The 27,540-nt window shown below is 62.9% G+C and overlaps 1 protein-coding gene across 1 annotated transcript in view; it reads left to right on the top strand.

Moving 5' to 3' along the window:
- The window catches only part of CRTAC1 (cartilage acidic protein 1), a 33,230-nt gene extending 13,330 nt beyond the window's left edge, over nt 1-19,900 (top strand). Inside the window, exons 5-14 of the mRNA XM_050960782.1 lie at nt 1,899-2,033; nt 6,339-6,484; nt 8,936-9,072; nt 11,746-11,828; nt 12,758-12,858; nt 16,345-16,513; nt 17,222-17,367; nt 18,479-18,521; nt 18,916-19,059; nt 19,323-19,900. Of these exons, the coding sequence (XP_050816739.1) occupies nt 1,899-2,033; nt 6,339-6,484; nt 8,936-9,072; nt 11,746-11,828; nt 12,758-12,858; nt 16,345-16,513; nt 17,222-17,367; nt 18,479-18,521; nt 18,916-19,059; nt 19,323-19,441 (1,223 nt within the window). The 3' untranslated portion in view covers nt 19,442-19,900. The remainder of the gene's footprint in view (nt 1-1,898; nt 2,034-6,338; nt 6,485-8,935; nt 9,073-11,745; nt 11,829-12,757; nt 12,859-16,344; nt 16,514-17,221; nt 17,368-18,478; nt 18,522-18,915; nt 19,060-19,322) is intronic.
- The last annotated feature ends 7,640 nt before the right edge of the window (nt 19,901-27,540 follow it).

Here is a 27,540-nt window from a genome sequence, read left to right as displayed (position 1 = left end):
CCCGGAAGTGCCTGGTCTCAGCAGCAAATCGCATGGGCAGCTGGTTCGCAATGGTGGCCCCATGCGGGCAGCTACCATGGCTGCTCCGTGGGTATTGGGCACAGCGTCTGGGTGGATTTGACCATGGCCGGCCCCTGCACTCACTGCCTCTCCCAACCTGGCCCTGGGTACCCGCGAAGGCCTGGCTCCTGGGGGAGCAGCCAAGGGCAGGGTCCCCCTCTCGACCTTTCCTATCCAGTTGGAGAGGGGCAAGCAGGGCCGGCGCTTCCATTTAGGCGGCCTAGGCAATCACCTAGGGCGCCAGGATTATTGGGGGGCGGCATTTTGCCGGGGGGAGCGGCAGGCGGCTCCGGTGGACCTGCCGCAGTCGTGCCTGCTAAGGGTCCCCTGCTCCCGCGGCTCCGGTGGACCTCCCGCAGGCACGTCTGTGGCAGGTCCACCAGAGCTGCGGGACCAGCGCGTGGGGTGGCGAAATGACCGTGCGCCTAGGGCGCTCAAACCCCTAGCGCCGGTCCTGAGAGCAAGGGCCAGGGGCTGGGCCCCCCCGAGCTGGGGTTGGCTGTCCCTTGCACCAGACCTGCCAGAGCCTGGTTCACAGCCGCTCCGACCTCCCGTATCCCCCTGGCCCTGCCCAAGGGCTAAGCCTGCCCTGGGGAGCCGACGGGAAGGGCCGTGAGTGTGGGGGGTCCCCAGGGTTGATGGCAAGTGCTGAGGGTTAGAACAGGGTGTCGCTGTCTGGAGGGGCAGACGCCCCAGACCAGTGGTGGGATCTATAATTAGCTTTCACCAGGCCAGTAACAAATGTGGACTTTCAAAGTCCTACAATAGTCTTGTGGTGGAGTCCCAGATGGTTCCCCTGGGCTCTCCAGCCTAGCGCACCCCCGGCCAGCCGCACGGCCTCATAATGTACCCTCAAAATCACACAATTCAAGCCACTTCCAGTCCCAAGAGAGCGACTGCTTCCCCCAGCTTGGCTTGTCCCTCCGATCTCACCCAGGGACAGTGTGGGAGCCGGTCCTGGAGCTGACTCCAGCAAGGAGCCAGAGATAGTTATCAACAGGCAAACAGCCACTCCGCCACTCCGAGGAGTTTGTCTGACCCCAGAGGTGGCGGAGCTGCAGTAATCTCCGTGCCGAGTGGCTTGCGGGGCTGACCCACACCTAGCCGGGCTGGGATCTTTGCCCCTCAGGGTCCAGACAGCGGGAAAGAGGCTCAGTTCCCCCTTGTCAGGGATATGTAGCCCCTCCGGCCCAGAACCCAAGCGGACAGGGTGAGTTCACACGTAGGTCTCTGCTCCCTGGAGATCAAGGAATGCAGTGAGCAGGGGGCCCTGCGATGAAGTGTTTGAGTTTGCCATTTGCAATGCCCTTGTGCGCGGGTCAAGCTTTCAGCTTGATGATGGGGGAGTGTGACAAAGCGGAGATTTTCCCTTGTTCTGGTGTATATGTCTTACTGGTGAGCCTTTGTGAGTTTTCCTGTTTTGCGTGAATACTGTGTGTGCCTCAGTTTCCCTGTGTGCTGCATCAATACCTCCATGGTGGGAATAGGAGTGTGTGACTTTGACTGAGACCTCTGGGGCAGGTGAAGCTGCTCCAGCTGCCTGCACATAGGCTATGGTCAGTGCCCTTCGTAACCTGAGACCCAGGAGGGGGATGCAGCCAGGTGAGGACCAGGTGACTCTCTGCCCAGGAAGCAAGACAAAGACAAGGAGAAGGAGAAACGGGGTGGTGGGGGTGTTGGAGGTCAGGTCACTGAAAGTTGGCAGTCTGCTTGGGGGGACTGGAAGAGGGGGAGTCCAGGCCGTCTGGCCCAAGACTCCCCAAGATGGACTTGGCTGAAAGTAACTGATTTCTGTGCTAGCAAGTTCTGGGGCCTGACCCGTGCCCTGCTGTCCCCAGGTGGCCGGGGGGTGGCCGTGGGCCCCATCGTGAGTGCCAGCGCCTCGGACATATTCTGCGATAACGAGAATGGGCCCAACTTCCTCTTCCACAACCAGGGGGACGGCAGCTTCGTCGACATGGCTGCCAGCGCCGGTGAGTGAGCGCAGGCGGGTGAGGGACCTGCAGCTGGCAGGGGTTGGGGGGCAGTGGCATGGCTGGGGGCCAGGCCTGGAGCCAGCCCTGGTGTTACAGGGGCCAGAGCGCCCGAGCGATACCCACAGGGCCTGTGGGAGGCTGAGCTGGGGACCCCGAGCGTGGGTCTCTCAGGGAGCCCAGCGGCAATAACAGAATGGGACTGGGGTGGAGGGAACAGGGCAGCTGAGCTGGCCCCGGCCCCAGCCCCAGCCCAGGAGAGATGGGGCTCCCTCTGCTGTGGGGTTGGGGGTGTCACTGTCCTTGGCCCCTGTCACGGAGTCACCAGGCAATGCTCTGGAACTGCTCCCCACCAAGCCAGTCAGGACTTTGGGGAGCCTCCTCTCCCTTGGAGCAGACTGTCTTCAGGGCAAGAAGCTCACACGTCTTCACCTCCTGGGTCTGACCTTGGAGCATTCAGCATCCTCTGACCCTCCGTGCACTTTCCACAGCGAGCCCGCCCCAGCGGGGACCTGGGGAAGCCACAGGGTCCTGCACCCCCACTTCACAGTCAGACGTGACTCTCAGCCAGCCAGTAACACAGAGGCTTATTCAGTGACCGGAACAGGGTCTAAAACAGAGCTTGTAGATACAGCGAACCGGACCCCTCGGCCGGGTCCATTCTGGGGGCAGTGAGCCAGACCCCCACGTCTGCACTTCACTCCATGTCCCCAGCCAGCTCCAGACCAACCACCCCCTCCAGCCCCTCCTCTCTGCTCAGCCCCTTTCCCGGGCCAGGAGGTCACCTGATCTCTTTGTCTCCAACACCTTCAGCTGGCACCTTTGCAGAGGAGGGGCCCAGGCCATCAGTTGCTAGGAGACAGAGTGCCAGGCATTTAGGTGCACTGGCCCCTTCCTCTGCAGCAATCACACACCCTTATTCCACCACCTAGATATTAAGAACTGCCTAGGGGACACTGAGGCACCAACACAGTATTCAGAGCAAACATTAAGAACTTTCCCAGTTCCTCACATCTCTCCCCCTTCAAGACTGAACTGAGCAAGGTCACTTCAGCCAGTGACCTGGGGAAGTTCGAACCCACCAATGTTCCCATGGATGCCCCAGCATCTCTCCCATTCCTTGGTGGGGGTTACACCAGGACATTTTAGTTTCAGGTCCTCCTGTGGGTCTGTTGTGTTTGATGGCGCTTGCAGGCTGCACGTGGGAAGGTTTATGCAGCCCATACCTTTTTGCCACCCCAATACCCCTGGGGTTCAAACTGGACTTGGGCAGCCGCTTCCCACCTTGTGGCCCAGACACAAAACCTCTGCCGTCCCTACCTTACACCCCAGCACCCCCTTCACCTGGGACACCTGTTCTTCCCAGGTCTGGCTAATGATGCACATGTTATCAGTGTCTGCCAGGGCCAAGTTCTCCATCGCCCTCTGCTTGTCTAGAATCTCCCCAGGCCTAGGCATGGGGTCGGCATCAGACACCGTGATGGCTTTAAGCTTCCCATGGTCCCCACTAAACCAGATCATCCTGTCTCCCATGGGTGAGGCCCATGTGCTGTAAAACGGCTGGATTACATCTAAAGCCAGCATGTCCTTGACCTCTCTCTCCAGGTTCTGGGCTGCTTTCCCAGTGACTCTGAACAGGGAACACCTGATGGGGAGATTGGCTCCCACCTCAAGGAAGAGATCCCCCAGGGGGTCTTCCCCCTTCTCCTCCCAAACCTCCCCTTCCAGGTCCAGGGGTCCCCTCACTCTCCTCCCATCCAGCAGCTCGAACAGGAAGAACCCTGTGGATTCCTGGGGCACCACCAGCTGCCTCCCGATCCCCCCTAGTTCTACTTCCCATTGAGGAGCCCATTCCCAGTACAGGGATCCCTTCTCCTGCAGGACTCTGTCCCTGCAGCCTTCCCCAAAGGGGTTTGCAGCGCTGTGGCCAGCAAGTTCCCTCAGCTTCTCCAAGGAGGGATCCCTCTGCAGCTCGGTCTGGGATTCAGCTGCTGGGGCAGGGAGTGGGACCTGCTCTCTCTCGCTGGCTGGGCCTGGGGTCACAGCCCCCCTGAGCCCTGTCCCTGGTAGCTCCCTCCCTGCTGTGTAATCACTTCCCAGCAGCACGTCTGGACCAGGCAAACCTGGTTGGCAGCCGACCTGCCCTGCCTGGGTGTCCCCCCACTCAGCGGGGGTCTCAGCTCCCTCCATGCTCAGCGCTGCCCTTGCTGTCCCAGTGGGGGCAGGCAGCGAGCTCTTTGCTTTGGTCACACCATCAGAGCCAGTGTGAGCCCCCTCTCCGGTGTGCAGAGGGGCGGGGAGCATCTCTCCCTCCCACTCAGCCCCAGGGGGCTGGTTATAGGTAGGCAGGTATCCTGAGCCCAGCAGCCCCTCCTCCCTGCCAGCCAGGTTATTTGCATTTTCACTGACCATTTCCATCCTAGCCAATTGGTTCCCTGGATTTGAATTCAAATCCTCGGCCATTACAGGAGGAGGGTCTGGATCCTGTCCCAAGGGGAGACAGTCACCCCCCAACAGGGCCTCCCAGCCGATATCCTGGAGAACCCCAACTACCAGCCAGCCCGAACCCTCCTGGGTCTGCACAGGGATCCGGGCCAAAGGTAGGGCGAGGGGCTTTACCCCAGGGACCTTCACCCAGGTCCCACAGCCCCTCAGCATCTGCGGCTGCACCACCCCAGTTCTCCCGTCCCAGGGTCTCGCCACCCCAGGCGTGTTTCCCCACTGACCCCTGGGCAGCCCCCTATGTCTCTCTGCTCCACCATCACCAGTCCATGCTGCTGCTGCTTCTCCTGCAGCTTTTCCTCGGGCTCTTGCTCTCTCTCATGGTCCTCTCGCTCTCTGCTCCCATCCCATCCGTCTCCGATCCCCTGATGGGGAACCCGATTGTGAAGACCCTCGTCTGATTGGGGACCAGACTCCCGGGGTTGCCTGGCTTCTGCTCCAGCTGCTCCCAGATCCTCTTGTAGCCCCATCTGGGTCAGGAATCTGCTCCTCAGAGCGGTCCTCCTCCTCCAACTGCACGATTAACTGTGCCTTGGTGAACGTCCCCATGTGTAACCCTCTCTTTGTGCACAGGATCACAATGTCCTTCTTAAGGAGATGGTGACAGGCCATCACTTCACCGTTCCCAAGTGGCTCTGGACTCACAGGCCTGTGTGCTCTTGGCTCCCCCATGGTTTCCAGGAATAACCCCTGGTGTGCCAGCCCTTCTTGTGATCACCCCCTCTTTGCCAGGGTCGAGCTGCAGACTCCTCTGCCCCTGGGACTGCTCCTGCAATCCCCAGGCGAACCCTGCTACTGCAAAAATCCTTCCCTCTCCCAGGGTCGAGCGGCAAGCTCCTCCGCCCCTGAGACTCCTCACTGCCGTCCTCAGGGGGACCCCGTTACTCCAACAGTCCTTCTCGCTGGTCACACACTCCCAGAGGTTAACTGCCCCCTGAAACCGTCCCTCTCTGAGCCTTCAGCACGCCTGGTTCTCATTATCCCTCCTTCGTTTTACTGCTCCCCAGTCACTTACTGCAAGCAGCGCCATTCACGGGGTGCAGTAGATCCCACCTCTACCACCAGTTGTCACGGAGTCCCCGGGCGACGCTCTGGAACTGCTCCTTACGAAGCCAGTCAGGACTCCGGTGAAGTCTCCACTCTGTGAGCAGACTGTCTGCAGGGCAAGAAGCTCACACGGCTTCACCTCCTGGGTCTGACCTTGGAGCATTCAGCATCCTCTGCCCCTCCGTGCGCTTCCCACAGCGAGCCCACCCAGGCGGGGTCCTGGGGAAGCCACAGGGTCCTGCACCCTCACTTAGCAGTCAGACATGACTCTCAGGCAGCCAGTAACAGAGGTTTATTCGATGACAGGAACAGGGTCTAAAACAGAGCTTGTAGGTACAGCGAACCGGACCCCTCAGCCGGGTCCATTCTGGGGGTCAGTGAGTCAGACCCCCACGTCTGCACTTCACTCCTCGTCCCCAGCCAGCTCCCGACTGAAACCCCCTCCCAGCCCCTCCTCTCTGCTCAGCCCCTTTCCCGGGCCAGGAGGTCACCTGATCCCTTTGTCTCCAACACCTTCAGCTGGCACCTTTGCAGAGGAGGGGCCCAGGCCATCAGGTGCTAGGACACAGAGTGCCAGGCATTTAGGTGCACTGGCCCCTTCCTCTGCAGCAATCACACACCCTTATTCCACCACCTAGATATCCAGAACTGCCTAGGGGATACTGAGGCACCAACACAGCATTCAGAGCAAACATTAAGAACATTCCCAGTTCCTCAAAGCCCCGCTCCCAAACAGTCTCCTCTGCTGCCCTGCAGGCCTGGATGACCCCTACCAGCACGGCCGTGGCGTGGCCCTGGCCGACTTCAACCGCGATGGCAAAGTGGACATCGTCTACGGCAACTGGAATGGGCCCCACCGCCTCTACCTGCAGATGAACGCCAGCGGGCGGGTCCACTTCCGGGTGAGAGTGGGATGCACATGCTGCCAAGGGGCACCAGGACCAGGGCCCCCAGTTCCCCCAGCCTTCCACGTCCTCCCTGGGGGGCTTGCTGTCCCAACTCTCCCTGTGGGGGGTCACTCACAGCCCATTCTGGGGAGCCCCTGGGCTCCAGCTCTGTCGGGCTGGGACCTCCTTGGTCCTACTCCCGGTGAGAGCCCCAACTCCTTCCAACAGCCCCCTCTGAGCCCCCCATCTCCCTCCCAGCCCTTTGATCTCCAGCTGGCGGGGGTGGGGGGTGGCTCAGTCTCCCTGCGCAGAGGCGAGAAGATCTCTGTCCCCTGGGACGCTGGATGTCAGCGTCCTGGGGACTGGATTTGCCATCGACGTCTCAAATCTCCACTGATCTGGGGACAGGCCAGGCCAGCCAGGTGACACCACCCTTGTCTCCGCCTGTCTTGAGAGCAAACAGTCCTGTCCCACCCACGGGGGAACAGCGCAGGGGAAACTGAGGCATACTACACTCATAAAGATATCCCTTGGCACTGCCCGCTGTGCTGCCCAGCCCCCGTCGCTCCATGGCCCTTCTTATGCTTGTTGAGAAGCACACGGGATCTTTTTCAAGGGAAAAGGCAGCAGTCCGTGCTTATTGGAGATACAACAATTAATATATGCGCGCACACACACACACACACACACACACACACTCTTTCTCTGTCCCACCAGTCGATGTTATAGTTACCAGTCCAAACTCCGGATCAAGCTAGTGGCCAGCGAGGTTGATCACATGTAGGGAGGAGCCGGGTTCTGTCGATCGCGACACGATGCTCCGGGGAAGTCTGGGCAGGACGAACCCAACGTTCCATGGGAAGGCCCCTGTTTATATAGTGATTTTCCTGCACCGGGACCAGGGAGTTCTGCACTGTGGTGCTGTAATCAATCGTTGTTTGACGAGGGCTTGTTTTCTGAAATTGTCCTTCTCAGCCTTTATCTTGTTCTTTCCTCAAGTCTCTCAGGGAGTTACCCCGGGCTGGGTTTGATCATGGCTCTCTTGTCTCCACTGATAGGTGCCTGTCTCCTCTTTAAGGTCGTCAATCAGCCCTCCTCTGACATTCCAACAGGAGTGTGTTGCAGTCTCCTGGCGCCCTTTCTCCCTAGAACATCTGGTTCAGCGATGGCCTTCACACTTGTCTCTTAACACACCCATTCCTCATTCACACACAAACCACAATTCATTTCCACAGAACGTTTTGAACAGGAGCATCAAGTTGCAATGCAGAAGAAAACCAATCATGGCTACATTATTATCTTATTATTCTTTATCCTTGTGACGTTGTGGTTCTGGCGGGACCCAACTGAGAGTGCCAATTCAGGACCAATTGCTCAAACAGGGCAGTTACAGCCCTAGGCTGGGGTTTTTCCACCTCTAAGGCAAACCAAAGCAGCCAGACAAAAAGGACTTCGGTTTTACCCCACTGGCTAACCACAAGTCACACAAGCAATTTCCTTAGACACTCCAGTCTCCCAGTGTCATGACCAGTGCCACCCGTCCTGGGGATGAACGGTTATGAAAACCAACACCCCAGTAAAAGAAAAAGGTTCTCTCGATCCCAAAGGACCAAGCCCCAGACCCAGGTCAATATACACATTAGATCTTACCCACAAATCACGCTGTTGCCAGTCCTTTAGAATCTAAAATCTAAAGGTTTATTCATAAAGGGAAAAAGATAGAGATGAGAGCTAGAATTGGTTAAATGGAATCAATTACATACAGTAATGGCAAAGTTCTTAGTTCAGGCTTGTAACAGTGATGGAGTAAACTGCAGGTTCAAATCAAGTCTCTGGAGAACATCCCCCGCTGGGATGGGTCATTCAGTCCTTTGTGCAGAGCTTCTGTTCGTAGCAAAGTCCCTCCAGAGGTAGGAAGCAGGATTGAACACAAAATGGAGATGAGGCCTCCGCCTTATATAGGCTTTTCCAGGTGTAAGAACACTTCTTTGTTCCTGCTGTGGAAAGTTACAGCAAAATGGAGTTTGCAGTCACATGGGCCTATTTCTGCACACCCTGCTGAGTCACAGGGCGTCACTGCCTTCTCTGGATGGGACAATTGTGTAGGTGATGGTCCTTAATGGGCCATCAAGCAGGCTAAACAGAGCTAACACCAACTTGTCTGGGATCTTTCCCAGTAACACAGCACAAGTTTGAAATACAGACAGTATACAGCCAATATTCATAACTTCAACTCCAAAATGACGCATACAGACAGCATCATCATAATCAGTAACTCATAACTTGGTCTTGGACACCTTATATGACCCCCTTTACATAAGATTTGGTGCCACCCCAGGACCTTGGTTGCAACCCATGTTCTATATGGTCCCAGTTTACATCAATAACGTCACAATCCTTCACTCTAAATTATACAAAATACAAACAATAAATGCTAGAACTACACCCTGACCGTCTCTCCCGCAGGACATCGCCACACCCAAGTTCTCCATGCCCTCGCCCGTCCGCACCGTCCTCGCAGCCGACTTTGACAACAACCAGGAGCTGGAGGTGTTCTTCAACAACATCGCGTACCGGGGTTCCTCCGCCAACCGCCTCTTCCGGTAGGGCCGCCCGCTGGGGCAGGGGCAGCGGGCAGGCTGCCTACCGGGCGGGGGCAGGGAATGGCTCATCTGCCCACCCAGGAGATGGGCCACATGCCGAGGAGAGCCGGGGGCCACAGCTGCGTGCCCAGGAGGTGGGCCGGGCGGGCGGGAGGGTGGACTGGATTCCAGAGCCCCTGGCATGGAGCTGTGCTCTGTGCCCAGGAGCAGCTGTGCCCACGAGAGCCTGCGGGCACCAGCCGTTGTGACTAAGTCATTCTTAGCCCTTCGCTCCCAGCGCTACTAGTCTGGGTTCTGTGCAGCAGCCCCTCTTTAATTGTGGACATCGATAACTCATTAGCACCAAACTGCTCATTTGTCCCAGGCCAATTGTGCCAAGTCCCCTCACGGCCAGCCCCATGGTCACTCTCCGGCCCCAGCCGTTGGCCTGCACGAAGGCCCACCTGGCTCTGCGGGATCCTGGCAGTCTCTCCAGCCGGGGCTCCGAGCCCCCCGGCCGCAGCCTGTCCCTGCCTGGTGCCAAAGGAAGACGATGCTGTGTGCGCCAGGCAGGGCTCCCCTCTGGGATGCAGCACTGGCCTAGACTCTCGCCCAACAGCTGCACCCTCTGCCAACCCTGCCCCTTGCAGCCCACAGACCCTGCCTGGAGCCAGAGGCAGACAGAGATTCATAGACTCTAGCACTGGAAGGGACCTCGAGAGGTTGAGTCCAGCCCCCTGTCCTCATGGCAGGACCAAATACTGTCTAGACCATCCCTAATAGACATTTATCTAACCTACTCTTAAATATCTCCAGAGATGGAGATTCCACAACTTCCCTAGGCAATCTATTCCAGTGTTTAATTACCCTGACAGTTAGGAACTTTTTCCTAATGTCCAACCTAAATCTCCCTTGCTGCAGTTTAAGCCCATTGCTTCTTGTTCTATCATTGGAGGCTAAGGTGAACAAGTTTTCTCCCTCCTCCTGATGACACCCTTTTAGATACCTGAAAACTGCTATCATGTCCCCTCTCAGTCTTCTCTTTTCCAAACTAAACAAACCCAATTCTTTCAGCCTTCCTTCATAGGTCATGTTCTCAAGACCTTTAATCATTCTTGTTGCTCTTCTCTGGACCCTCTCCAGTTTCTCCACATCTTTCTTGAAATGCGTTGTCCAGAACTGGGCACAATACTCCAGTTGAGGCCTAACCAGCGCAGAGTAGAGCGGAAGAATGACTTCTCGTGTCTTCCTTGCAACACACCTCTTAATGCATCCCAGAATCATGTTTGCTTTTTTTGTTACAGCATCACACTGTTGACTCATATTTACATGGGCGGCTCTAGACGTTTCGCTGCCCCAAGCACGGCATCATGCCACGGGGGGCACTCTGCCGCTCACTGGTCCCGCGTCTCTGGTGGACCTCCCGCAGGCGTGCCTACAGAGGCTCCTCTGGTCCCGTGGCTCTGGTGGACCTGCCGCAGGTGTGCCTGCAGAGGGTCCTCTGGTCCCGTGGCTCTGGTGGACCTCCCACAGGCGTGCCTGAAGAGGGTCCTCTGGTCCCGTGGCTCTGGTGGACCTCCCGCAGGCGTGCCTGCAGAGGGTCCTCTGGTCCCGTGGCTCCGGTGGACCTCCCGCAGGCGTGCCTGCAGAGGGTCCGCTGGTCCCGCGGCTTCGGTGGACCTCCCGCAGGCGTGTCTGCAGAGGGTCCGCTGGTCCCGTGGCTTCGGTGGACCTCCCGCAGGTGTGCCTGCAGAGGGTCCTCTGGTCCTGTGGCTCCGGCGGACCTCCCGCAGGCGTACCTGCAGAGGGCCCGCTGGTCCCGCGGCTTCGGTGGACCTCCCGCAGGTGTGCCTGCAGAGGGTCCTCTGGTCCCGTGGCTCCGGTGGACCTGCCGCAGGTGTGCCTGCAGAGGGTCCGCTGGTCCCGCGGCTTCAGTGGAGCCGTGGGACCAGCGGACCCTCCGCAGGCATGCCGCTGAAGGCACTCTGCCTGCCGCCCTCCCGGCGACCGGCAGAGCGCCCCCCGCGGCATGCCGCCCCAAGCATGCGCTTGGCGTGCTGGGGCCTGGAGCCACCCCTGCATATTTAGCTTGTGGTCCACTATAACCCCTAGATCCCTTTCTGCCATACTCCTTCCTAGACAGTCTCTTCCCATTCTGTATGTGTGAAACTGATTGTTCCTTCCTAAGTGGAGCACTTTGCATTTATCTTTATTGAACTTCATCCTGTTTACCTCAGACCATTTCTCCAGTTTGTCCAGATCATTTTGAATTTTGACCCTGTCCTTCAAAGCAGTTGCAATCCCTCCCAGTTTGGTATCGTCTGCAAACTTAATAAGCGTACTTTCTATGCCAGCATCTAAGTCATTGATGAAGATATTGAACAGAGCCGGTCCCAAAACAGACCCCTGCGGAACCCCACTTGTTATACCTTTCCAGCAGGATTGGGAGCCATTAATAACTACTCTCTGAGTACAGATATCCAGCCAGTTATGCACCCTCCTTATAGTAGCCCCAACTAAGTTGTATTTGCCTAGTTTATTGATAAGACTATCATGCGAGACAGTATCAAATGCCTTACTAAGGTCTAAGTATACCACATCCACCGCATACCACATGGAGGGGCTCGGGCAGCCGGTGGGGTTGGGGGGTCCCAGGGCCTGGCTCTCACCCTCATCCCCTGCCTGGCCTTGCAGGATCATCCGCAGGGAGCACTTGGACCCCGTGATCGAGGAGCTGAACCCAGGAGACGCCATGGAGCCCGAGGGCCGGGGCACTGGTGAGTCCCCCACACCCGCAGCCCTGCTGCTGGGCTCCCCTAACCCTCAGGGGCTGGGCCACTCCCGGCAGGGCCAGGTGCGGAGATGCCCCCAGGTTGTGCTGCCTGGGGACCCCTGGGCGCTATGGGAGTCAGTGAGGTGACACATGAGTCAACCCTGGCCAGCAGGGCTGGGTGGGGAGCTGCAGCCTCTGTGCGGGACTGGGAGCGAGCGGGCGAATCCTGGGTTGGCTCCGGTTTGCGGGCGGCTGGATTGATGGCTCCATTGTCATCTCCCGTCTCTACCCCCGAACAGCAGGGCCCTGGCCTGGCCCCTCCACGCCCTCATCTGCCCAGTGACTCCATCAGTTCCTGGGGGTCAGGTTCTGGGTGCTTCTCCCACGGTGCAAGGAGCCAAGCCTGGCACAGGCCAGTGGCTGCTGGCAGAACCCCACCCCGGGGACCCAAACCGTGCGGCTGGCTCTGTGCATGCTGCAGGGCGACAGTCGGGAAAGCTGAAGAACCTACCGACAGGCAGCATGATCTAATGGTCAGAGCAGGGGGGGCTGGGAGCCAGGACTCCTGGGTTCCATCCTCAGCTCTGGGAGGGGCGTGGGGTCTAGGGGGTCAGGTCAGGGCAGGGGGGGCTGGGAGCCAGGACTCCTGGGTTCTACCCCTGACACTGACTCTTTCATCTTAGGCAAGAAATGGCTCTTTGTAGCCAGAGTTGCCTCCCTGGCTGCTGGCGATGGCTGGCTGTCCCTCTGGGCTGCCTGCAGCCCAACGTGGCTCCGGCACGGCGGGTGGATCATCCCTGCAAGGCTGTGGTCACCTGAGCCATTCCCCAGGGGCAAGCTGAGCCGGGGCTGCCATGAGAGCCAGGCGGAGCTGGGCCGGGGAGGTGGGGGACTGCGAGGGGGGCTGTTGTCCAGCCCCTGCTGTCATTGCAGGGGGTGCGGTGACTGACTTCGATGGCGATGGGCTGCTGGACCTGATCCTGTCCCACGGCGAGTCCATGGCGCAGCCGCTCTCCGTCTTCAGGGGCACCCAGGTGCGTTGGGGCCCCGTGCTCACCCCCTGGGCTACAGTGGGGCTTTGCTGTAAAGACTGTGTGTGAATACTGTGTGTACCTCAGTTTCCCCCATCACAGAGTCCCCGTCTTGGTGCACAGGCACCGCCCCGAATGAAGTCAGGCAGGGCTCCGGTCAGTGGGGCTCCCCTCAGGGCACACGATCACCAGGGCAAGAAGCCTCCTGGGTATCAGTGCTTCCTGGGTCTGACCTCGGAGTGTTCAGCCCCCTGTTCACCCCATGCCGGGAGCTCCCGGCAGCGAGTCCCCCTGGATCAGACGCCTGGGGAAGCCCCACCCACCCCCAAAGGGTCCTGCCTCCCATTCCGAGCCAGCAGTGACTCCCAGCCAGCGTGGAACACAGATTGGTTATTAGTCGTCGCTCGGGAGCACAGCGTAGAACAGTGCTTGGGAGCACAAAAATCGGGGACGGTCACAAAAGTCCATCTGGGGGAATCCCCCCGGAGCCCCAGACCAGGAGACTGACTCACTTCCAGCCTCAGACAATCCTGCTGCCCCTCCTCCGTCCTTTGTCTCTTTCCTAGGGAAAAGGGCCACTTCGTCTCCACCCTTCTCCTTGCTGCAGCCTGGCACAGCCCCAACCATCCGTTGCCGGGTCACGGAGTCCTGCGGCCATTATCTGTGTCAGGCAGCAAGGAGCAGCCTCACCTGCCCACTGGGGTCTCAGCAAAAATCACAGCCCTTTGTCCCACCCCCTAGATACTTGAGTAGCACACAGGGGAAACTGAGGCGCACACCCAGTATTCAGAGAAAACATTAAGCACATTCCCAGTGTCATCCCCCTTCCCCCCAGACAAAGTCTCTGGCTCTACCCCATTCAGCCTCGTCCCCGGGAATGTGTCTCCCCGAGCTGGAGGCTCCTGCCCCTGGGACAGTCTGCTACCCCGGGTCCAGGCTGGGGCGTGTGTGTAGGCTTTAGCTTCAGCCACACGTCCAGAACATCCCCCATCAGCACCTCTGCGGGTTGCTGATCCTGCCTCGTGGGCCCCTCCTTAGCCCCTGTCTCAGGTAGTTCTTCACTGAGGGGCCAAACACCCCCCTCAGGGTGCGAGATTTGTGGGGCACTAACTGTTCTGGGCCCACCCCGGGGCCGTGCCAGCGTCAACTCAGCGCACATGTCCAGTACCTGCACTTCCTCCCTGGGACCAACACGCCTGCTCCTGTGGGGTGCCCTGCGCACCCTGCACATTGATTGTGCTGGAGCTGGGACTTGGCCCCCGCGTGGGGCTGGAGCTTCCTCCCAAAGCCCCAGACAGGCTGTCCCGTGGGGAGCTGGAGTACCCCGAGTTAACCCGTCTAGGGTTCTGCTTGGCTGCTGCTTCCATAACCCTGGCCTGTTTTGCCTACAGAAATGACATCACAGATCTCTGAGGTCCCTTGGCCTCATCCACCGTCACCCCTGGTTTGGGCTTACCAGAGTCCTGCTTCTGGGGCACACCTGGGTAGCCCCTTTTGGGTCCTCGACCTGGGCCAGTCCCACCAGGTCTCTCCAAGCCTGGCACTGCTGCCCACAAACTGCTCTGCCTGTGCCGTGCAGAGCCTTTGGATTCCTGTCCACAAGCCATGTTTTCTGCTTAGCTCCCCCCACCTCCAATCTGTCAGGGGACCCATGTCGCAAGGACACCCCCTGCAAGATGGGGAGCCCAGGAGGCATGGATGCCCTGCTGATGCCTCTGCTGCTCTCAGACCCGCCTAGAACCTGCTTCGTCCTTCTCCAGCCGTGCCAGCTGCTGCCTGCTCCCGCCCCTCCCAGCACGGGCTGGGGATGCCCCGAGGGGCAGGTCATACCCCGCTCTCCTGCTGGTCCCTGCTGCTGCCAGTCACTCACAGCAAAATCCTTCTGGTGTGTTCAGCGACCCCCCCGCCCCCATCTTCATGGTGCCTTCCCCAGCCCGCCTCTGCTCCCCTGTGTGACGACACTGTTCTGGCGGGACCCAACTGAGAGTGCCAGTTCAGGACCAATTGCTCAAACAGGGCAGTCACAGCCCTAGGCTGGGGTTTTTCCACCTCTAAGGCAAACCAAACCAGCCAGACAAAAAGGACTTCGGTTTCACCCCACTGGCTAACCACAAGTCACACAAGCAATTTCCTTAGACACTCCAGTCTCCCAGTATCACCACCAGTACCACCCGTCCTAGGGATGAATGGTTATGAAAACCAACACCCCAGTAAAAGAAAAAGGTTCTCTCGATCCCAAAGGACCAAGCCCCAGACCCAGGTCAATATACACATCAGATCTTGCCCACAAATCACGCTGTTGCCAATCCTTTAGAATCTAAAGGTTTATTCATAAAGGCAAAAAAGTAGAGCTGAGAGCTAGAATTGGTTAAATGGAATCAATTACATACAGTGATGGCAAAGGTCTTAGTTCAGGCTTGTAGCAGTGATGGAGTAAACTGCAGGTTTAAATCAAGTCTCTGGAGAACATCCCCTGCTGGAATGGGTCATCAGTCCTTTGTTCAGAGCTTCAGTTGGTAGTAGAGTCCCTCCAGAGGTAAGAAGCAGGACTGAAGACAAAATGGAGATGAGACATCAGCCTTATATAGGCTCTTCCAGGTGTAAGAACCTCTTTGTTCTTACTGTGGAAAATTACAGCAAAATGGAGTCTGGAGTCACATGGGCCAGTCCCTGCACTTTGCTGAGTCACAGGGCGTATCTGCCTCCTCTCAATGGGTCAATTGTGTAGCTGATGGTCCTTAATGGGCCATCAAGCAGGCTAGACAGAGCTAACACCAACTTGTCTGAGGTGTTTCCCAGAACTGCAGCACCAATTTGAAATACAGACAGTATAGAGCCAGTGCTTATAACTTCAACTACATAATGATACAGACATACAGACAGCATAATCATAACTAGTAACCCGTAACTTGGTCTTAGACACCTTATATGACCCCCTTTACATAGGATTTGGTGCCACTACAGGACCTTGGTTGCAAACCATGTTCTATATGGTCCCAGCTTATATCAATAACGTCACACCCTGCCACAGACCCACAGGGCCGGTGCTCTTCAGCAGCCCCAGGGAGGCCCCCTTGAGGAGCCAGACCCCCCCAGAGCTCGCTCTGTCGCTGGGGAAGCCCCTCGGCTTCACCGTCTGCTTGGACCGAGCCTTCAGCACCCCTGGCTCAGGCCGTGAGCCCCCTTCAGCGAGTCTGCCTGAGAGAGACTTGGGGGCGCAATGCACCCCCCCTCCAGCACCTGCCGGGACCCAGCCAGCGCGGTTACAGCAGGGGGTTAGGAGGCTCTGGAACACAGCCAGGCAGGCCTTGGGGAGCACCCAGAGCAGGACCTCACAGCCTGGTCCACACAGCAAAGTATCCAGCCCTTCTCCACCCCCAGGTGACAAAGCAGCATGGGGGAAACTGAGGCACACACAGTATTCATACAAACTTCCCAGAAAATCCCCACTCCCCTGCCTGGCTCGTCTCACCCATCTGTCCCCTGCAGGGCGCTGGCAATAACTGGCTCCGCGTCATCCCGCGCACCCGCTTCGGGGCCTTTGCACGGGGGGCCAGGGTGGTGCTGTTCACCCGGCACAGCGGGGCGCACCTGCGCATCATCGACGGTGGCTCGGGCTACCTGTGCGAGATGGAGCCCGTGGCGCATTTCGGCCTAGGTGAGTCGCCGGCAGCCTGGCCCCTGGTCTGAGGTGCCCGGCCCTGGCCACGGCCCCCAGGAAGCCCTGGGCATCTGTCTGCGGCTTCTGGCTGGAGCTGAGACATGGGGTCAGGGCAGCACTACAGCCCTTGCTTATCCAGCCCTGGGCTCCACACAGCCCTGCTCGTGCCCCTCAATCCCAACTCGCAGCCATCTGCTAACCCCACCCTGGTTTCCCCCCTCCCCACTTTGCTGTGGAGGGGTCTGTTCCTTTAACGCTCTCTGGCCCGGAGAGTTGGTGGCTAACAGATTGGTGGGCTGGGGGGGTCTCATTGTTGGGGTTCAAAGCATTGGTTGCAGCTAGGTGCCTGCTGCCTGGGCCGGGAGGAGGAGCTGAGCAGCCCCTGCTGCCCTCCCCAGCTGCTGCTGTGCAGAGAGGTGGGTGCTTCCATGCCCCATTGCCCCATGAGCCCGCTACCTCCCCCTGTCCCCCGTTCCCAGCCCAGCCAGGCCTGCGGGGTGAGCAGGGCAGCCAGGTGCCCAGGAACTGGACCGAACGATGTCTTGGCACTAGGCCCTTGCCCTGCCCACCTCACTGCCCACCAAGCTGCTGAGGACAGACCCCTGAGCGGGCAGCGGCCTGCTTTGCTGAGATCTGCTCGCTCTAGTCCTGCCCAGGCTCGGCCTGGCCCCCCGGCTGCCCGCTCTGATGGCTCCTCCTCTGCAGGCCGGGACGAAGCCAGCAGCCTGGAGGTGACATGGCCGGATGGCAGGGTCGTGACCCGGGCTGTGGCCAGCGGCGAGACCAACTCGGTGCTGGAGATCCCCTACCCCCAGGGTGCTGAGGGGCAGCTCCCGCCCACCTCGCTGGAGGTGAGTGCCATGCAGCACATCTGGCACAGAGTGGGGCGGGGCTGGGGGCAGCTCCAGCCCACCTCGCTGGAGGTGAGTGCCATGCAGTGCACCTGGCACAGAGTGGGGCAGGGCCGGGCCGGGGGCAGCTCCTGCCCACCTCGCTGGAGGTGAGTGCCATGCAGTGCACCTGGCACAGAGTGGGGCAGGGCTGGGGGCAGCTCCAGCCCACCTCGCTGGAGGTGAGTGCCATGCAGCGCACCTGGCACAGAGTGGGGCAGGGCTGGGGGCAGCTCCAGCCCACCTCGCTGGAGGTGAGTGCCATGCAGTGCACCTGGCACGGAGTGGGGCAGGGCCGGGGGCAGCTCCCGCCCACCTCGCTGGAGGTGAGTGCCATGCAGCACACCTGGCACAGAGTGGGGCAGGGCTGGGAGCAGCTCCAGCCCACCTCGCTGGAGGTGAGTGCCATGCAGTGCACCTGGCACGGAGTGGGGCAGGGCTGGGAGCAGCTCCAGCCCACCTCGCTGGAGGTGAGTGCCATGCAGCACACCTGGCACAGAGTGGGGCAGGGCCGGGGGCAGCTCCCGCCCACCTCGCTGGAGGTGAGTGCCATGCAGCACACCTGGCACAGAGTGGGGCAGGGCCGGGCCGGGGGCAGCTCCTGCCCACCTCGCTGGAGGTGAGTGCCATGCAGCGCACCTGGCACAGAGTGGGGCAGGGCTGGGAGCAGCTCCCACCCACCTCGCTGGAGGTGCCATGCAGCGCACCTGGCACAGAATGGGGCAGGGCCAGGCTGGGGGCAGCTCCCAGAGGCAGGGAGGGGGACATGGCACAGGACACAGACAGACACCCGCTTGGACGAGACAGGCCAGGGACATGGTGCCTCTGGCCTCTCCCAGAAAGGCAAAGCCCAGCCACCCCTGCCAGCTGCCCTGTGTGACACCGTCCCTGGTATGTGGACTCGGGAGCGCTGGGGAGTCAGTGCCCTGTGCCCCTGCCTGGCTGAACACAGGGCAGGCCCTGAGCCTGCTCCTCTATGATCAGTGCCTGGCAGGAGGAGCTGGGGGGCCTGGGGCAGCCCCTCCCCACACTAATCCCAGCCCTCGGGTCTGTGCTTCTCCCCTTGATGCAGTGTGGTCAGGGATTCTCCCAGCATGAGAACGGACGCTGTGTTGGTGAGTTGCTGCTTGTGATGCGCCCGCGGGAGGGGCTGTGCCAGGCAGGAGCCATGGGATTGCTCTGGCTGGGTGGCAGGCGGGCTGTAGCTGGGGGGAGGGGCTGTGTGCCAGGGCATTTCTGGGCCGGCTACTTGGCAGGGGGGCTGCAGCCTGCCGGGGGGCGGGGCTGTTGCATGGCTTGTCTGTAGGGCAAAATTTGCTGTGGGGTTGCAGCCAGGCTGGAGCGGGGGTGAGGGGGAGGTTGCAGCCTGGCTGGAGTGGGTGGGGGCTGCAGCCTGGGGGCACTGGGGCTCCTGTGGTGGCTGTCGTGTCTGGGCGGGTGGGGAGCTGTAGCACCTGCCCCAGAGCCCAGGCTGCGGCTCGGCTCACGCTGTGCCCTGTCCGGTTTCAGACACGGACGAGTGTGCCGAGTTCCCCTTCGTGTGCCCCCGGGAAAAGCCGCTCTGCAGCAACACGTACGGCGGGTACCGGTGCCACAGCAGCAGGCGCTGCAGCCGGGGCTTCGAGCCCAGCGAGGACGGCACGGCCTGCGTGGGTGAGTGCCGCACAGGGGCTGCCCGGCACGGAGAACCAGGCCAGCCTCCAGCCAGGGCGCTCTGGAAGCCTGGGGAGCCCTGGCCCCTCCGCAGGCCCGGCCTGGTTACTGGCTGTGTGGATCTGCCCATGCTCCTGGAGCTGGTCCCAGCCCAGCACAGAGAGCTCCCAGCCCCAGGGCAGGGCTGGCCCTGACCCACCTCTGCCCCGACTGGCTGCCACTGACTTCCCTCCCCTCCTCTCTGTCTCTCCTTCTCTGTGCAGCGCAAGTGGCCTTTTTCGGTGGATACCCCTCGGCAGGGAGCCGGCTCTGGGCCTGGCGCCCCCCAAGCTCCCTCCTCTCGCTGGGCCTCGGACTCTGCCTTCACTTCTATGCACTTTAACCTTTGCCAATGACCAGCCAGAACCATCCTGGACTGTCTCTGCCTCCCTCTGCCCCTCCGGCCCCACTCCGCCTCTGTCTTGTCTCTCTGCCCCTTTTCCCCTACCCTGTCCAATGCGCCTCGAAGCGCTGGCTGGGCCGGGGCCATCTGTGAGAAGGGCATGGAGCCACCCGGGCCACAGCAGAGCCGTGTGCCAATCCCCCCTTGCATGTTTTCTGAGAAGCGCCCGTGACCCGTCAGCGCCACCCCCATGGGAGCTTGCCCTTGACAAAGATGGTGGCTCCGGGGTTCCCCGTCACCCGTCAGTGCCCCCCCATGGAGCTTGGCCCTTGACAAAGATGGTAGCTCCAGGGTAGCTGCTTCCTCAGTTGAATCGATTCCGTATCATGTGCCTGCTGGTTTGGCTTACAAGGTTTGCTTCCCCTGCCCCCACCTCAGCAATGGGCGACCCCCCCCATCACTGGGGGGACACCCCCCGCTGTGTCTCTAGGGTATTGACCCCACTGTCTAGAGCTGGACCCGGCTCAGTCTTCCAGCCCCGCCCCAGAGAAGCGACCCAATAAACTCCATGCTGTCAATTTGCACCTGCCTGACGAGTTGCTGGGGGGTGACACCAGGGGGCCTCGCTGGTTCCAAGGTGGCACCAGCTCCCTGGGTGCCCGTGACTGGGGTGAGGCTGGGCCAAGGGGGTGCAGGTGGAACGTGAGAGGGTCGGACCCCCTCTCGCCTTGGCAGGACCCCTCACTGCTCAGCCTATGGGATGGGTACGCAGGGCCCAGGGCTCGGGTGGGTGCCTGGCTCTTTCTCCCCCACAGCCACCGAGGGGGCTGCTCCCCGGCTCTGCGCGTGCGGAGAGGGCAGCTGAGGGTCGCGGGGAGGGGAGTGGCGGGTGGGTGTCGGACCCAGCTGTACACGAGCCAGCCACCGCCGTGCTGCCCAGAGTGCCCAAGGCGCCGGTGCCCATGGTGGGCTGGGGGCTATGGGCTGGCTGCGGCCCCGTTAGCTCCTGCTGGGCCAGCTGCTGGCAGGGGCTGGGGCAACCAGGGGGGCAATCAGGGGGCCCCTACAGGACATATTTAACACCCCCCCCAGCTGTCCTGAACCATGGATATGAATGAGCAGCTCCGGTTTGAAGGCGATTGGTTGGAAGGGGCGGTCACATGCTTGTCTCGGCCAATGGCACAGTTCAGCAGCCTGCGGGTACCTGCGGTGCCAGCCTGAGGCTCAGGGGGCGGGGCTTGCTGGAGCTCCGCCCACTGCCCCCCTGCTCTCCCCAGACATTGAGGAGTGTGCCCGGGGGCTGCATGCCTGCAGCCAGCTCTGCACCAACACCCCGGCTGCCAGCCAGCAGCTGGGTGAGTAGCCGGGCCCCAGGCCGGGGGCAGGGGCACAGGAGCAGGATAGCAGCAGGCAGCTGGGCCCGGGGAAGGGCCCCCCATTCTCCCAGCTGGAGGGCAGAGCCGCCTGGACGCAGCAACACGGGTTAATTCGGCCTTTGAGGCAGGTGCCACCTGGACTAGGTGGCCAGGACTGGCACAGGCAAGGCATCCGCTGGCCCCGCCTGGCACTGCTGTCTCTGCCCAGCTCCCTCCACCAGCGCCCTGATCCCCACCCACCAGCCCTCGGGCCTGGCCTGCGGGGTGATGCCCTCCCCTTCTTCAGCCGTGGACGAGCGCGGTGTTTGTCACCACGTCTGCCACAGCGAGCAGGGCTCCTTCCGCTCCCAGAGCCGCAGCAGCTTCTCCCTGCGCCCAGGCTGGCGCCGCTGCCTGCGCCCCACGCCCACTGCAACCCCACATCCATGGCAGCCCCCAGCCCACTGCAGCCCCCAGCCCACTGCAACCCCACATCCACGGCAGCCCCCAGCCCAGGGCAGCCTCAAACCCACTGCAACCCCCAGCCCAGGGCAGCCCCCAGCCCACTGCAGCCCCCAGCCCACTGCAACCCCACATCCACGGCAGCCCCCAGCCCACTGCAACCCCACATCCACGGCAGCCCCCAGCCCACTGCAGCCCCCAGCCCAGGGCAGCCTCACGCCCACTGCAACCCCCAGCCCAGGGCAGCCCCCAGCCCACTGCAACCCCACATCCACAGCAGCCCCCACCCCACTGCAGCCCCCAGCCCAGGGCAGCCTCACACCCACTGCAACCCCCAGCCCACTGCAACCCCCAGCCCAGGGCAGCCCCCAGCCTTCTGCAACCCCACATCCACAGCAGCCCCCAGCCCACTGCAGCCCCCAGCCCACTGCAGCCCCACATCCACGGCAGCCCCCAGCCCAGGGCAGCCTCACGCCCACTGAAACCCCCAGCCCACTGCAACCCCACATCCACGGCAGCCCACTGCAGCCCCCAGCCCACTGCAACCCCCAGCCCACTGCAACCCCACATCCACGGCAGCCCCCAGCCCAGGGCAGCCTCACACCCACTGCAACCCCCAGCCTAGGGCAGCCCCCAGCCCACTGCAGCCCCCAGCCCACTGCAGCCCCACATCCACGGCAGCCCCCAGCCCACTGCAACCCCACATCCACGGCAGCCCCCAGCCCACTGCAGCCCCCAGCCCACTGCAGCCCCACGCCCACTGCAACTCCACATCCACGGCAGCCCCCAGCCCACTGCAACCCCACATCCACGGCAGCCCCCAGCCCACTGCAGCCCCAGCCCACTGCAACCCCACATCCACGGCAGCCCCCAGCCCAGGGCAGCCTCACACCCACTGCAACCCCCAGCCCAGGGCAGCCCCCAGCCCACTGCAGCCCCCAGCCCAGGGCAGCCTCACGCCCACTGAAACCCCCAGCCCACTGCAACCCCACATCCACGGCAGCCCCCAGCCCAGGGCTGCCCCACACCCACTGCAACCCCACATCCACGGCAGCCCCCAGCCCACTGCAGCCCCCAGCCCAGGGCAGCCTCATACCCACTGCAACCCCCAGCCCATGGCAGCTCCCAGCCCACTGCAACCCCACATCCACGGCAGCCCCCAGCCCACTGCAACCCCACCTCCACGGCAGCCCCCAGCCCACTGCAGCCCCCAGCCCAGGGCAGCCCCACGCCCACTGCAACTCCACATCCACGGCAGCCCCCAGCCCACTGCAACCCCACATCCACGGCAGCCCCCAGCCCACTGCAGCCCCAGCCCACTGCAACCCCACATCCACGGCAGCCCCCAGCCCAGGGCAGCCTCACACCCACTGCAACCCCCAGCCCAGGGCAGCCCCCAGCCCACTGCAGCCCCCAGCCCAGGGCAGCCTCACGCCCACTGAAACCCCCAGCCCACTGCAACCCCACCTCCACGGCAGCCCCCAGCCCACTGCAGCCCCCAGCCCAGGGCAGCCCCACGCCCACTGCAACCCCACATCCACGGCAGCCCCCAGCAGCCCCCAGCCCAGGGCAGCCTCACGCCCACTGCAACCCCACATCCACAGCAGCCCCCAGCCCAGGGCAGCCTCATGCCCACTGCAACCCCCAGCCCACTGCAACCCCCAGCCCAGGGCAGCCCCACGCCCACTGCAACCCCACATCCACGGCAGCCCCCAGCCCACTGCAGCCCCCAGCCCAGGGCAGCCTCACGCCCACTGCAACCCCCAGCGCACTGCAACCCCCAGCCCAGGGCAGCCCCCAGCCCACTGCAAACCCACATCCACGGCAACCCCCAGCCCAGGGCAGCCTCACACCCACTGCAACCCCCAGCCCAGGGCAGCCCCCAGCCCACTGCAGCCCCCAGCCCACTGCAACCCCACATCCACAGCAGCCCCCAGCCCACTGCAACCCCACATCCACGGCAGCCCCCAGCCCAGGGCTGCCCCACACCCACTGCAACCCCACATCCACGGCAGCCCCCAGCCCACTGCAGCCCCCAGCCCAGGGCAGCCTCATACCCACTGCAACCCCCAGCCCATGGCAGCCCCCAGCCCACTGCAACCCCACCTCCACGGCAGCCCCCAGCCCACTGCAGCCCCCAGCCCAGGGCAGCCCCACGCCCACTGCAACCCCACATCCACAGCAGCCCCCAGCCCAGGGCAGCCTCACGCCCACTGCAACCCCACATCCACAGCAGCCCCCAGCCCAGGGCAGCCTCACGCCCACTGCAACCCCCAGCCCACTGCAACCCCCAGCCCAGGGCAGCCCCCAGCCCACTGCAGCCCCCAGCCCAGGGCAGCCTCACGCCCACTGCAACCCCCAGCGCACTGCAACCCCCAGCCCAGGGCAGCCCCCAGCCCACTGCAAACCCACATCCACGGCAGCCCCCAGCCCAGGGCAGCCTCACACCCACTGCAACCCCCAGCCCAGGGCAGCCCCCAGCCCACTGCAACCCCACATCCACAGCAGCCCCCAGCCCACTGCAACCCCACATCCATGGCAGCCCCCAGCCCAGGGCAGCCTCACACCCACTGCAACCCCCAGCCCACTGCAGCCCCCAGCCCACTGCAACCCCACATTCACAGCAGCCCCCAGCCCACTGCAACCCCACATCCACGGCAGCCCCCAGCCCACTGCAACCCCACATCCACGGCAACCCCCAGCCCAGGGCAGCCCCCAGCCCACTGCAACCCCACATCCACGGCAGCCCCCAGCCCACTGCAACCCCACACCCACTGCAACCCCCAGCCCACTGCAGCCCCCAGCCCACTGCAACCCCACATTCACAGCAGCCCCCAGCCCACTGCAACCCCACATTCACAGCAGCCCCCAGCCCACTGCAACCCCACATCCACGGCAGCCCCCAGCCCACTGCAACCCCACATCCACGGCAACCCCCAGCCCACTGCAACCCCCAGCCCAGGGCAGCCCCCAGCCCACTGCAGCCCCCAGCCCAGGGCAGCCTCACACCCACTGCAACCCCCAGCCCACTGCAGCCCCCAGCCCACTGCAACCCCACATTCACAGCAGCCCCCAGCCCACTGCAACCCCACATTCACAGCAGCCCCCAGCCCACTGCAACCCCACATCCACGGCAGCCCCCAGCCCACTGCAACCCCACATCCACGGCAACCCCCAGCCCACTGCAACCCCCAGCCCAGGGCAGCCCCCAGCCCACTGCAGCCCCCAGCCCAGGGCAGCCTCACACCCACTGCAACCCCCAGCCCAGGGCAGCCCCCAGCCCACTGCAGCCCCCAGCCCACTGCAACCCCACATCCACAGCAGCCCCCAGCCCACTGCAACCCCACATCCACGGCAGCCCCCAGCCCACTGCAACCCCACATCCACGGCAACCCCCAGCCCAGGGCAGCCCCCAGCCCACTGCAACCCCACATCCACGGCAGCCCCCAGCCCACGGCAGCCCCCAGCCCAGGGCAGCCTCATGCCCACTGCAACCCCCAGCCCACTGCAACCCCACATCCACGGCAGCCCCCAGCCCACTGCAACCCCACATCCACGGCAGCCCCCAGCCCAGGGCAGCCCCATGCCCAGGGCTGCCCCAAGCCTTCTACAACCCCTAGACCCGGGCCGCCTCAGACCCATTGCAGCTCCCACCCCCAGGGCCACCCCCAGCCCACTGCAACCCCACATCCACGGCAGCCCCCAGCCCACTGCAGCCCCCAGCCCAGGGCAGCCCCACGCCCAGGGCTGCCCCAAGCCCTCTACAACCCCTAGACCCGGGCCACCTCACACCCACGGCAGCTCCCTGACCCAGTGCAGCTCCCACCCCCAGGGCCACCCCCAGGCCCACTGCAGCCCCTGGGGGCGCAGAGGGAACACATGCCCAGCTGCAGGGGCTGTGCAACCCTGGTTCCTTCCCCCTCCGGCCTGGCCTCCCCTTCAGCCGCCCGCTAGACTCAGGGCTCTGGCCCAGCTGGGGCTGCTCACACCTGGTGCTGGATGAATAAAGCGTTTCCCAGCTGACACCAGCCCCGGCCTGGACCGAACCTCCTGCCCGCAGATAGTCGCTCCCTGCCCCACACCAGGCTGAAGCTCCCCTTCCCCTGCACTGATTTTCCCTCCATCCCTGTTTTCTCGGGTGATTTCCTTCCCCCTTGTTCTTTGGCCGTCTGGGTGCCGCCCGGCCAGCCCCGACCTGCCTGGCCCAGCTGTCACCTCCCGTCTAGGCCCCTTTCCCCCTCTCCTGAATGTGCCTCCCCCTTCCCCACACCCTCCTCTGGCCCCGTCTGTTCCGTCGTCCCCCACCACCCCCCCAGGCTCCCCAGGCAGCGCAGCATGTGCTGGGGGTGCAGGCGCCGACAGGATCCAGTAGCAGGGGGCTGTACAGCACCCTGCACGCTCCCAGCTGCAGTGCTGCCTTTTACCAGCAGGTGGGGCCAGGACCCAGAGCCAGGGGAGCTAGCTCTGGGGAGGAGCAGGATGGAGCAGGGCCCCTGTCTCCAGGCAGGGGGGTTACAGGAGCCAGGGGAGAGACCCTCACGGGGGGCTGGTTTCCCTGTACCTAGGTCTGGGCCAGCCCCCTCGGGCTCCCCAGCCCTGTGATTGTGGTGGTAGCTCCAGAGACCAGCCCTGCTGCCCAGCTGCCGCCCCCAGGCAGGAGAGGCCCCGTCCCAGCCAGCAGGGCCCCGCAGCTGCCAGCTTCCCACGTCCCCTCGACGCAGGACGAAGTGGTGCAGGCAGCTGGGCTGGCAGCACAAGGTTTATTGTGTGTCCATGGGGGGGCAGGGGCCGTTCTCAGTGCTCTGTGCCCCCAGCCTGCCCTCCCAGAGCCCTCTGAGAGCGACATCTGCTCAGCCGTGCCCGCGGGTCCTGGCCCCATCGCCCACCTACCCACCTGCAGCACCCCTGCTGTGTAGGGCAGACTTGTATCACCAGATCCAGGGGCCGTTCACTTGGGCCTCCGGCATCATCCCGGCCAGGGAGCCTCACCTATCGCCCTCTGCCCCATTCCCCGCAGCGCCCCCGCCTCATAGGGCTGGGCCTGGCTCTCCTCTCTAGCCCCATCCCTGCCCCGCCTGGAGCTGGCCCGGCTCAGCTCACCCCCTGCAGGGCTGGGCCCTGGGTGTGCACCCAGCTTGCACGGCCCGAGAGCCGCGGGCACCCCCCAGCCCAGGCAGGAGACAGGGGGGCACCTTCCAGAAAAACTGCCTTTGAGGGGCGCCCCCCTGATGGGGCTGATGGGTCGCTCCTCCCCCATCGGTAGGGTCAGCACTTTAACCTTTGATGGGGGCACAACCCCCCAGACCACGGCCCCAACAATGGGGCCATGAGCCCCACACAAGCCTGGGGCTGGGCGTCATGCCGCGGGGACGCAACAGGCTTATGCAGGGAAGAGACACAGGGGAAGCAGGCAGGGCGGGGCCAGGCCATGTAGCCCCTAGGGTGCAAACACCCCTCCTGCAGAGGGGAGCAGGCAGAGAGGCAGGGCTGGGACATAGGGGCTGCAGCAGGTGTGGGGCTGGCCGCACCCCTGGGCGCAGGGGCTCCAATCCCTTTGGCTGAGGATGAGTTTGGTGAGGGATGGTGACCCCCTGGGATGTGCCGTCACCCCCAACCCCTCCCTCTCCCCCACACGTCCACCAGTGTCCCCTGGGAGCTCATTCCTGCCAGGGCAGGTGCCCGGACAGGGCAATGGTGCCTGTGACCCAGCCCAGGCGGATGGTGCCCCAGGGCTCCACCAAGCCCAGTCTCTGGCCCGAAGCAGCTGGGAATGGGGAGTGGGAGTCACTCGCTGGGAGGGGCTCACGGAGGGGGGAGGACATGGCCGGGGTGGGAGGCACAGCACCCCGTGCAGGACAGTGCCTGGGGCTTTGCCAGCCACCGCAGGGCCGTGCATGCACGTGTGCCGGGACTACGCTCCCTGCAGCAGGAGCAGCGGCCGACGGCCCCCCGGGTCAGGATCCCCCCGCTGCACCCTCTGCAGGTCCTTCAGTGCTTGGCTTTAGGGGAAGGTGATGCCCCAGGTGGCACGGGCTGGGACAGGGCCATTGGCTCGGGGCTGGCCGGAAGGCTGGCTAGGGGCCCCATGGGGCCCAGCCCGAGGCGCCTTCGCCCCATTCCAGCAGCAGGTCTACACTGGGGTCTCCCCAGCAGCCTCCGGCCCCACAGCCCCTCCCTCCCTCCCGGGGGTGCTCAGAAGCGGGTGCTCTGGTACCGCAGCCGGCGGAGCTCGGCGAGGCCTTCGTCCCGGCAGTGCAGGTCCCTGCAGGGACCCCCGGCCAG

This window comes from Gopherus flavomarginatus, chromosome 6 (genome assembly GCF_025201925.1).
Source record: "Gopherus flavomarginatus isolate rGopFla2 chromosome 6, rGopFla2.mat.asm, whole genome shotgun sequence".
Taxonomy (NCBI): Eukaryota; Metazoa; Chordata; order Testudines; family Testudinidae; genus Gopherus; species Gopherus flavomarginatus.
The sequence above is the reverse complement of the archived record's forward strand: the minus strand, read 5'-3'. Positions and strand labels throughout refer to the sequence as shown.